This window comes from Mizuhopecten yessoensis, unplaced genomic scaffold (assembly GCF_002113885.1).
Source record: "Mizuhopecten yessoensis strain PY_sf001 unplaced genomic scaffold, ASM211388v2 scaffold716241, whole genome shotgun sequence".
Taxonomy (NCBI): Eukaryota; Metazoa; Mollusca; class Bivalvia; order Pectinida; family Pectinidae; genus Mizuhopecten; species Mizuhopecten yessoensis.
Window position 1 is genome coordinate 395,797 of NW_018480018.1, and position 12,049 is coordinate 407,845.

Consider the following 12,049-nt stretch of genomic DNA (forward strand, 5'->3'; position numbering starts at 1 on the left):
CCAACATACCCTGTCTCCTGTATACACACACGGAGGCAAGCACACCAACATACCCTGTCTCCTGTATACACACACGGAGGCAAGAACACCAACATACCCTGTCTCCTGCATACACACACGGAGGCAAGCACAACAACATACCATGTCTCCTGTATACACACAAGGAGGCAAGCACAACTACTTACCCTGTCTCCTGTATACACACACGCAAGCACGCATACACTTCACGCATGGAGGCACGTCCTTTAATGACCTTAACTATTAATAGGACGTTATAAAAAATAAACCAAACCAAACCAAGTATATTCTATAGACCCTGCCACTTTATTGATCAGTATAGTTTGTTATGTATACGGTGTAATATTGTTTGATCATTACCATAGATGTGGTCAAAGGAGTACGAATCACACCCTATCAATCGAACGTTACAAGTCAATCTCCCCCGGGCATATGTACCGGGTACTATACGAACGTCAACCGTTCGCCTCGGGTGTTTTCGTGTCAGTGTATGTATATGTCTGTTAGGAATAGTTTATTACCGTGGGTATCAGTGGAGTGTCAGGATATAAAATTACCAAGCACGATGTTCCGAATGGACCCACTGGAATTATGATGGAGAATGAAGGTAATGTCTCTACTGACAGAATCAGGGAATGACTGGTATAAATATTGTGAGTGTAAAGATCTGTATCTATATCAATGTATATCCTGGCCAAACTCCTTGAGAACGCATGTAGTTACAGTAATAACAGTGCGAAATGATTTGTTTTGTTTTGTTTATTGGGTTGAATAGCGTCATATTAACTATTAGATTCCTTCAAGGAATAACTTCCGTGTGTGTAATATATTGTATATATATATAGTCTCCGTGTGTGTTATATATTGTACATATAAATAGTCTCCGTGTGTGTTATATATTGTATATATATATAGTCTCCGTGTGTGTTATATACTCGTGTATGTGTGTATGTGTACTGGAGGCAGGGTATGATGGTTCGACGAAAGGAGTGGAGCATTAAGCTATTATACGTACCACTTATACATGTTAATGTTGGCTTACATACGATCTCCGGGATATATTTGGCAATCATTGGAAGACTGCAACAAATCTTAGATCATCAAGAAAAACAATTGTCACATACTTGACCGTGATTTGGACAGTTTTGTGCACGGGACAATGCACACTGTGTACAGGCCATATGGAATGGCTACACATATATGTATAAATACCAACGCGTTTACACACGTTCGTACTTACAATTTATATCACCTTTCTTCATACAATACATACCGTTTGGTCCACCTGATTGCTAAGTGAAATAACTCAGTGTAATAATTTTATCGGATTGTGTCAAAGCCAAAGAGCACATAGAATTTAACAACAAAGCGGAGGGTAGTTGCCTAGAAGACGAAATTGTGTGAACATCTTAAATTCGTATTTTGACAATTATTATAGTGCTAAGCACTCGTGAGGATTGATTAAATGATACTGACATATCGTTGTTACCAAGAACAGCATCTATAATCATTTAGCTTTTCAATATTGACCTTCCCACGTACGTTATGTAAAGCGTAGTTTTAACAGTTGTATATTTCACCCACAGTCACACTTAAGGTTGTTTATATAATAATATATAATAATGTACGGATTAGTGTGCCGTGTATATATATACGACATGTTTATACATTAATATGTAATAATGTACGGTAAGTTTGCCGTGTATATATACGACATGGTGACATGACACCTGTGTCGTAACGTGGATCACTGATTCAGGAAGTAAGGTAGAGTTCCGTTCCCCCTGATAGAGACGAACAGCTGTTTATTAGGTGTGTATGTGGTTATCTGTTCATCAGTAATATAGGAATGGTTAAGGTTAATATATGGAAAGTTATATATCCCGTTTTGTCACAATATTTAAAAGTTTATATCCCGTTTTGTCACATTATGTTTTATATCACGTTTTCTCACATTATTTAAAAGTTTTATATCACGTTTTGTGACATTATTTAAAAGTTTAATATCACAGTTTTTTTTCACATTATTTTAAAAGTTTTATATCACGTTTTCTCACATTATCTAAAAGTTTTATATCACGTTTTGTGACATTATTTAAAAGTTTAATATCACGGTTTTTTTTCACATTATTTAAAAGTTTATATCCCGTTTTGTAACATTATTTAAAAATTTATATCCCGTTTTGTAACATTATTTAATAGTTTATATCCCGTTTTGTGACATTATTTAAAAGTTTTATATCGCGTTTTGTGACATTATTTAAAAGTTTTATATCGCGTTTTGTGACATTATTTAAAAGTTTTACATCACGTTTTGTGACATTATTTAAAAGTTTAATATCACAGTTTTTTTTCACATTATTTTAAAAGTTTTATATCACGTTTTGTCACATGATTTAAAAGTTTTATATCACGTTTTCTCACATTAGTTAAAAGTTTTATATCACGTTTTTTCACATTATTTAAAAGTTTTACATCACGTTTTGTGACATTATTTAAAAGTTTAATATCACGGTTTTTTTCACAGTATTTAAAAGTTTATATCCCGTTTGGTCACATTATTTAAAAGTTATATATCCCGTCTTGTCACATTATTTAAAAGCTTATATCCTGTTTTGTAACAGTATTTAAAAGTTTATATCCCGTTCTGTAACATTATTTAAAAGTTTATAACCCGTTTTGTAACATTATTTAAAAATTTATATCCCGTTTTGTAACATTATTTAACAGTTTATATCCCGTTTTGTCACATTATTAAAAAGTTTTATATCACGTTTTCTCACATTATTTAAAAGTTTTATATCACATTTTGTCAAATTATTTAAAAAATTTATATCACGTTTTCTCACATTAGTTAAAAGTTTTATATCACGTTTTCCCACATTATTTAAAAGTTTTATATCACGTTTTGTGGCATTCTTTAAAAGTTTAATATCACGGTTTTTTTCACAGTATTTAAAAGTTTATATCCCTTTTTGTAACATTATTTAAAAGTTTATATCCTGTTTTGTAACATTATTTAAAAGTTTTACATCACGTTTTGTGACATTATTTAAAAGTTTAATATCACGGTTTTTTTCACAGTATTTAAAAGTTTATATCCCGTTTTGTCACATTATTTAAAAGTTATATATCCCGTTTTGTAATATTATTTAAAAGTTTTATATCAAGTTTTCTCACATTATTTAAAAGTTTAATATCACGTTTTTTTCACATTATTTAAAAGTTTTATATCCCGTTTTGTAATATTATTTAAAAGTTTTATATCCCGTTTTCTCATATTATTTAAAAGTTTTATATCACGTTTTGTCACATTATTTAAAAGTTTAATATCACGTTTTTTTCACATTATTTAAAAGTTTATATCCTGTTTTGTAACATTATTTAAAAGTTTATATCCCGTTTTGTAACATTATTTAAAAGTTTTATATCTCGTTTTGTAACATTATTTAAAAGTTTATATCACGCATTGTCACATTATTTAAAAGTTTATATCCCGTTTTGTCACATTATTTAAAAGTTATATATCCCGTTTTTTCACATTATTTAAAAGTTTTATATCACGTTTTGTCACATTATTCAAGTTTTATATCACGTTTTGTCACATTATTTAAGTTTTATATCACGTTTTGTCAAATTATTTAAAAAATTTATATCACGTTTTGTCACATTATTTGAAAGTTTATATCACATTTTGTCACATTATTTAAAAGGTTTATATCACGTTTTTTCTTATTATTTAAAAGTTTTGTATCACGTTCTCTCACATTATTTAAAAGTTTTATATCAGGTTTTTTTCACATTATTTAAAAGTTTTATATCACGTTTTGTCACATTATTTAAAAGTTTTATATCATGTTTTGTCACATTATTTAAAAGTTTTATATCACGTTTTTTCACATTATTTAAAAGTTTTATATCACGTTCTCTCACATTATTTAAAAGTTTTATGTCACGATTTGTCACATTATTTAAAAGTTTTCTATCACGATTTGTCACATAATTGTTTTATATCACGTTTTCTCATATTATTTAAAAGTTTTATATCACGTTTTTTCACATTATTTAAAAGTTTATATCCCGTTTTGTCACATTATTTAAAAGTTATATATCCCGTTTTGTAACATTATTTAAATGTTTTATATCCCGTTTTGTAACATTATTTAAAAGTTTTATATCACGTTTTGTTACATTATTTAAAAGTTTTATATCACGATTTGTCACATTATTTAAAAGTTTTCTATCACGATTTGTCACATTATATTAAATAATGTTTCTTTATATGTTGCCTCTTCTTGTTTCGATGTTATAGAAACTTATGCAATATGGACTGGTATATTATTATATGATTATTATTTTATTTTCTGTAATCAAATAATCTGTTATACGATCACTGGTATGTAATCTATACTTACAGAAGTTTAATGTCTAACCGTTAATTATACTTACCCGTATAAGGACAGCATTATCCTCCCGGAATGATCACGACTTATTTCTGGATATAAGCGAATGACATAATTGTTACATTTCAGTATTCAAGTAATTGACGATGCTAATTTCCACTGTTCGTGAGGACATCAAAAGCACGTGCACGTGAGGACCTCTGCCGCAGTCGTCAGTATGAACATCCCACTTTTACTGATATACGCTGGCCTGTATTTCTCGCCCTTATCAGACCGAGGTAAGCCACCACGAGGAAATGTACTTCACACATAGTACAAATATATATGAAAACCTAAACATGGCAGATATGCAAGACTGATATACAGGCAAAGTTCAAGACAAAATTTAACCGGTCAATCGTTTTCAAACTTGAATAAATACGAGTATTTTTGTGTGTAGGAGTAAGTATTATAAATGCCATGACTTTGTTTATTGTGTTTCAGATTAATGATTGAATAAATATCAAAGATTCAAAATTAAGTTTAGTGTTCGATTAAAACAAGGCAGCTTAATTGATGTGTAATGTCCATCCTTCCCTTACAGATCAGTTAGATATTACCGCGGCACTTACAGTAGGATCGCTCCTCTTCAACATAGAGGCGGCCAGTATATGGATACTTCTGCGCTTCCTCAGGTTCGACCCAAGCGTCAAGCGATTCTCAAACGAGGTGATGCATGACACGGGGATAGCATCTTTAATGCAGAATTTAGGAATTCCCACGAAGGGCAGTTCTGGTACCAAGAGGCCTCCATACGCTCCGTACGACTACACCAGAGGCTATGTGAATGGGATGTATGGCCAGTCACACAATCCATACTTATACTAAACTCACAATACGGATGTAGTTAGCTATCGACAACGAATAAATCTGTACTCGTCTAAATCACAATATTTAAAATGAATCTTACAATGACGATAACTAAATCTGTTTCAAAGATACAAGTATAATTGTAATACATCAAATCGACCGTTTCCCTTTGAAATAAATTACTTAACATACGTTTGTCATTTTCTCATAGTTTCTCTACAATCTTAAAGTTTACCCTTACATGTGTATTTTCTCTTTTCCCCACTTAAACCAACGTGCTTCAGTGGAGGATTAAGGGACAAAGTTTGGCGATGTGGAGTGAATACAATTTTGTTGATAATGTGTCCAATTTGAGATAATAGGAAACACCGCTATATAACTATTTTAGGCAATGATTTCTTGAATCTAAAACAAAAAGTAGATTCGCCACTGCGCAAGTAAACCTCGGACCGAACTGATAAAGTTAACAGTAAACGTACTTCTGTCCTTTTAGTGTCCGGAGCATCACTTTACCCACACTTAAGCTAGGATCTTGATGTCTATCTCACTCATACTAAGACGATGTGCACTGAACCAAATTATGGGCCCTCAACCCTTATTTACAGAGCTATTGCCCTTTGTAAAATGTTGTGTCCGGAGCATAGCTTTGCCGGCATTTAAGGTAGGATAATAAAACTGTCACTTGGTTTGTACATAAGTCATACTAAGGCGATGCGCACGGTACCAAATTAAGGGCCCCCGACCCCTTATTTACAGAGTTATTGCCCTTTGCTAAAATGATGTGTCGGAAGCATAACTTTGCTCGCATTTCAGATAGGATCATGCATCTTGGTGTGTACATCAGTCACACTAAGGTGATTTGCACTGTATCCTATTCAGGGTCTGCAGCCCCTTAATAATAGAGTTATTGCCCTTTGCTAAAATATCAGACACATATACATGTATGTATGTTATAACCATTTTTTTTCTTCTTCCAAACTCCACATTTCAACATATTTTTACCATTATGTGTCAAAAAACTAAACAAATGCCAAATTCACATACAGCGAAAGCCTCCAATAAAGTTGTTTTAGGGGAGCATGCATCAGTTCCACTGATACTCTTGTTTATGCTATAAATCCCCATCACGATCATCAGATCACGACTTAAGCTAGTTTTTTGGATAAATATACATCAAGAACAACAAGATTAAAATATGTCCAGTAAACGTTATTTTATTAAATGACAAATAACATGGCAGACATGGTAACAACAATGTCAACCATATTGCATAAACATGTTTACAACATCAATCTTGAATACATTCCAAACAGGTGGAGCACAAGAATAGGCCACAGGACTGGAACGATGTTTACGTCAGACAAGTCCAGCGTCACCCAAAGTCTGGGACGATGTTAACATCATACCAGTCCAGCGTCACCCAAAGTCTGGGACGGTGTTAACATCACACCAGTCCAGCGTAACCAAAGTCTGGGACGGTGTTAACATCACACCAGTCCAGCGTCACCCAAAGTCTGGGACGATGTTAACATCACATCAGGCCAGCGTCACCCAAAGTCTGGGACGATGTTAACATCATACCAGTCGAGCCCCACCCAAAGTCTGGGACGATGTTAACATTGGGACAATGTTAACATCACACCAGTCCAGCGTCACCCAAAGTCTGGGACGGTGTTAACATCACACCAGTCCAGCGTCACCCAAAGTCGTGGACGATGTTAACATCATACCAGTCCAGCGTCACCCAAAGTCTGTGACGATGTTAACATCACCCCAGTCCAGCGCCACCCTAAATCTGGACCGATGTTAACACCATACCTGTTCAGCGTCACACAAAGTCTCGGACGATGTTAACATCACAACAGTACAGCGTCACCCAAATTCTGGGACGGTGTTAACATCAAACCAGTCCAGCGTCACCCTAAAGCTGGACCGATGTTAACACCATCCCAGTTCAGCGTCACACAAGGTCTCGGACGATGTTACCATCATACCATTCCAGCGTCCCCCAAAGTCTCGGACGGTGTAAACATCATACCAGTCCATCGTCACCCAAAGTCTGGCACGATGTTAACATCAGACCAGTCCAGCGTCACCCAGAGGCTTGGACGATGTTAATATCACACCAGTACAGCGTCATCCAAAGTCAGGGACGATTTTAACATCACACAAGTCCAGCGTCACCCAAAGCCTGGGACGATGTTAACATTGGGACAATGTTAACATCACACCATTCCAGCGTCACCCCAAGTCTGGGACGATGTTATCTTCACCCCAGTCCAGCGTCACCCTAAATCTGGACGGATGTTAACACCATACCTGTTCAGCGTCACACAAAGTCTCGGACGATGTTAACATCACCCCAGTCCAGCGTCACCCAGAGGCTTGGACGATGTTAATATCACACCAGTACAGCGTCGCCCAAAGTCAGGGACGATTTTAACATCACACAAGTCCAGCGTAACCAAAATCTGGGACGATTTTAACATCACACAAGTCCAGCGTCACCCAAAGTCTGGGACGATGTTAACATCACACCAGTACAGCGTCACCCAAAGTCAGGGACGATGTTAACATCATACCATTCCAGCGTCACCCAAAGTCTGGGACGGTGTTAACATCACACCAGTCCAGCGTCACCCAAAGTCTGGGACGATGTTAACATCATACCATTCCAGCGTCACCCAAAGTCTCGGACGGTGTAAACATCATACCAGTCCAGCGCCACCCAAAGTCTGGGACGATGTTAACATCACAACAGTCCAGCGTCACCCAAAGTCTGGAACGATGTTAACATCATACCAGTCCAGCGTCAGTCAAAGTCTGGGACGATGTTAACATCATACCAGTCCAGAGTCACCCAAAGTCTGGCACGATGTTAACATCACCCCAGTCCAGCGTAACCAAAATCTGAGACGATGTTAACATCAGAACAGTCCAGCGTCTCCCAAAGTCTGGGACTATGTTAACATCACACAAGCCCAGCGTCACCCAGATTCTTGGACGATGTTAATATCATACCAGTCCAGAGTCACCCAAAGTCTGGAACGAGGTTAACATCACACCAGCCCAGCGTCACCCAAAGTCTGGGACGATGTTAACATCACACCAGTCCAGCGTCACCCAATGTCTGGGACGATGTTAACATCACACAAGTACAGCGTCTGGGACGATGTTAACATCACACCAGTCCAGCGTCACCCAGAGTCTTGGACGATGTTAATATCATACCAGTCCAGCGTCACCCTAAATCTGGGACGATGTTAACACCATACCAGTCCAGCGTCAACCAAAGTCTGGGACGATGTTAACATCACACCAGTCCTGCGTCACCCAAAGTCAGGGACGATGTTAACATCACACCAGTCCAGCGTCACCCAAAGTCTGGGACGATGTTAACATCATACCAGTCCAGAGTCACCCAAAGTCTGGGACGATGTTAACATCACACAAGTCCAGCGTCACCCAAAGTCTGGGACGATGTAAACATCATACCAGTCCAGCGCCACCCAAAGTCTGGGACGATGTTAACATCATACCAGTCCAGCGTCACCCAAAGCCTGGGACGAGGTACATGTTAGCATCATACCATTCCAGCGTCACCCAAAGCCTGGGACGATGTTAACATCACACCAGTCCAGCGTAACTCAAAGTCTGGGACGATGTTAACATCACAGCAGTCCAGCATCACCCAAAGTCTCGGACGATGTTAACAACATACCAGTCCAGCATCACCCAGAGTCTCGGACGATGTTAACAACATACCAGTCCAGCATCACCCAAAGTCTGGGACGATGTTAGCATCATACCAGTCCAGCGTCACCCAAAGTCTGGGAAGGTGTTAACATCACACCAGTCCAGCGTCACCCAAAGTCTGGGACGATGTTAGCATCATACCAGTCCAGCGTCACCCAAAGTCTGGGACGATGTTAGCATCATACCAGTCCAGCGTCACCCAAAGCCTGGGACGATGTACATGTTAGCATCATACCATTCCAGCGTCACCCAAAGTCTGGGACGATGTTAACATCACACCAGTCCAGCGCCACCCAAAGTCGTATCCAAGATAGATGGTGACATTTTAGGAAAAATTAATAGAAACCTATAATGATGTTTCTACGAAGAAAAAAGAGGAAAATGTGTACGTGTACTATTCATGATCATGTATCATAGTCCTAGGTGCCGTGAAGGTATGTATTTGCACCTTATGACAATAAACACTCTATTTACAACATCTTAGATACTTCTACATCTACCATATAAAAAGCCAAAGATATATCAGTTCTTTTTATGTAGTGAGCAGCCTTCTGCTGGCCTCAGCTACATGCATTAAAAAAGATTATTGAAAACAACAACAAAAACAAAATCTTTCACACACAAGGATCCATCCACAACATAATTGAACCATGGAACGCAAATTACACTGTACTTGTTACACCGTACTTGTTACACTGTACTTGTTACACCGTACTTGTTACACCGTACTTGTTACACTGTACTTGTTACACTGTTCTTGTTACACCGTACTTGTTACACTGTACTTGTTACACTGTACTGGTTACACCGTACTTGTTACACTGTACTTGTTACACTGTTCTTGTTACACTGCTCTTGTTACACTGTACTTGTTACACTGTACTTGTTTCACTGTACTTGTTACACTGTTCTTGTTACACTGTACTTGTTACACTGTACTTGTTACACCGTACTTGTTTCACTGTACTTGTTACACTGTTCTTGTTACACTGTACTTGTTACACTGTACTTGTTACACTGTACTTGTTACACTGTGCTGGTTACACTGTACTTGTTACACTGTACTTGTTACACTGTTCTTGTTACACCGTACTTGTTACACTGTACTTGTTACACCGTACTTGTTACACTGTTCTTGTTACACTGTGCTGGTTACACTGTTCTTGTTACACTGTACTTGTTACACCGTATTTGTTACACCGTACTTGTTACACCGTACTTGTTACACTGTATTTGTTACACGGTACTTGTTACACTGTACTTGTTACACTGTACTTGTTACACTGTACTTGTTACACTGTACTTGTTTCACTGTACTTGTTACACTGTTCGTGTTACACTGTACTTGTTACACTGTACTTGCTAAAGAAAGTGGCGTTCTGGTACCAAATACCAGAGCAACCCAATCCTTTCCTCTGAGTTACAATTAATCTCACCAACCATCTCAGCTAATCAATTATCAGAGCAGACAAATTCCGACCTCCTGAAATGAGTAATGTTTGTTCCCACATTCGATCTTTCCTCTAGTCAGGGACATAAGGGTTTATCTATCAAAAATAATGAAAAAACAAAACTAAATAAAAAGACCCGATCGGAAAAGGATCGGTCTTTATACTCTTATAACAAACATTTCCCGAGAGCAGATTGGCCGAAATCCGTTCGATTCACTCGGTTTCCTTCCTATACTTTGGAATTGAAGTGAAAGCTGATAGTTTAATCTCACAACGAATGTTAGCGTTACTATGTAAGCGATATGCCGTGTTCTTTGCAGCAAATTCCAATAAAAATGCCAAGAAAAGGAATCGCGATGAACATTGACGTAGAGCACTCTTACTTGTCTGGATAACCTACCTTTGTATCATTTCTCTACTGTTTGATATCAGACAGGTCGGTCGCTAGATTTTTCAGGTTCTGACCAAACGAGCTCTGATTGGTTGATCCAATCAACGAATTAGTGATGTGGTCTGAAGTTCGGTACGCACTCCTGACAACATTGGGAGCCTGTGTGAAAACCTTTTTTTTAAACTCGATAGTTTTTTGTACATGAACGTGTCATCTAATGTGTTTGTTTGTGAGTGTCTTGCGTCCTGTTAACAGCTTTGGGCATTTAAGGACGTGCCAGGATTAAAACACCGACTTGTGTCTGGTACCTGTTACCAATGGTTTGGTTTGGTTTAGTTTATAGGGTTTAATGACTTATCAACAGCTAAGGTCATTCCAGAACGTGTCTTCATGTGTGTAATGTAGGCATGCATGCGTGTATGTGTGCTGGAGACAGGTTATGTTGGTGTGTTTGACCCGTTCTTTATTATTCTTACTTTTCTCACATCATGCCATTACACACAAAACAATGACGTAACAAACCTTCCAGACATCATGACGTCACACACAAAACAATGACGTAACAAATCTTCCAGACATCATGACGTAAGAAAACACTGTTAGATGTTACCGATTTGCGTTTATACCGGTACACAAATTTAAACCAGAGGGCCTGTATCGCTCACTTGGATAATAAAGCAACCATGGGAAAGTATGCTTGTTACCAAAGAAAATCCCTCTAATGGTACTGAGGAAGAAGGATTTTAAAGTTTCAAACCTTTAACTTCCCTCTTGGGCCCCGTAACTCTGCACGCAGAGGGGCCACATCCTCGATTTACACAAAATCTAGTCCCCTTTGCCCAAGGATGTTCCAGGCCAAATTTTGATAAAATCCCTTCAATTGTACAGAAGAAGAAAGATTTTAAAGATTTAAACCTTAAATTCCCCTATTGGGCATCGCAACTCTTCACACAGAGGGGCCACACCCTCTGTTTGTACAAAATTTAGTCCCCTTTGCCAAAGGATAATCCAGGCCAAATTTTGATAACATCCCTTTATCCCTACGGTAATAGAAGGATTTTAAAAGGTTATACAAAATTGAGTCCCCTTGACCCGAGGATGCTCCAGACTCAATAAGGATAAAATCTCTTCATCCCTATGGTAGGAGAAGGATCTTAAAGATATTACCTCTATTTCCCCTA

At 37.5% G+C, this 12,049-nt stretch overlaps 1 protein-coding gene across 3 annotated transcripts; it reads left to right on the forward strand.

Moving 5' to 3' along the window:
* Positions 1-496: 496 nt before the first annotated feature.
* On the forward strand, positions 497-5,462 carry LOC110442273. 3 transcript variants are annotated; one of them, XM_021485791.1, is made up of 3 exons: positions 497-671; positions 4,551-4,699; positions 5,005-5,462. In XM_021485791.1, exons 2-3 carry the CDS (start codon positions 4,639-4,641, stop codon positions 5,286-5,288), a joined length of 345 nt encoding a protein of 114 aa, XP_021341466.1. In that variant the 5' UTR covers positions 497-671; positions 4,551-4,638; the 3' UTR covers positions 5,289-5,462. The 3 variants fall into 3 exon arrangements, with proteins under 3 accessions (XP_021341466.1, XP_021341465.1, XP_021341467.1); XM_021485790.1 differs by having other exon boundaries at positions 497-625; XM_021485792.1 differs by lacking the exon at positions 497-671 and adding an exon at positions 1,770-1,830.
* The last annotated feature ends 6,587 nt before the right edge of the window (positions 5,463-12,049 follow it).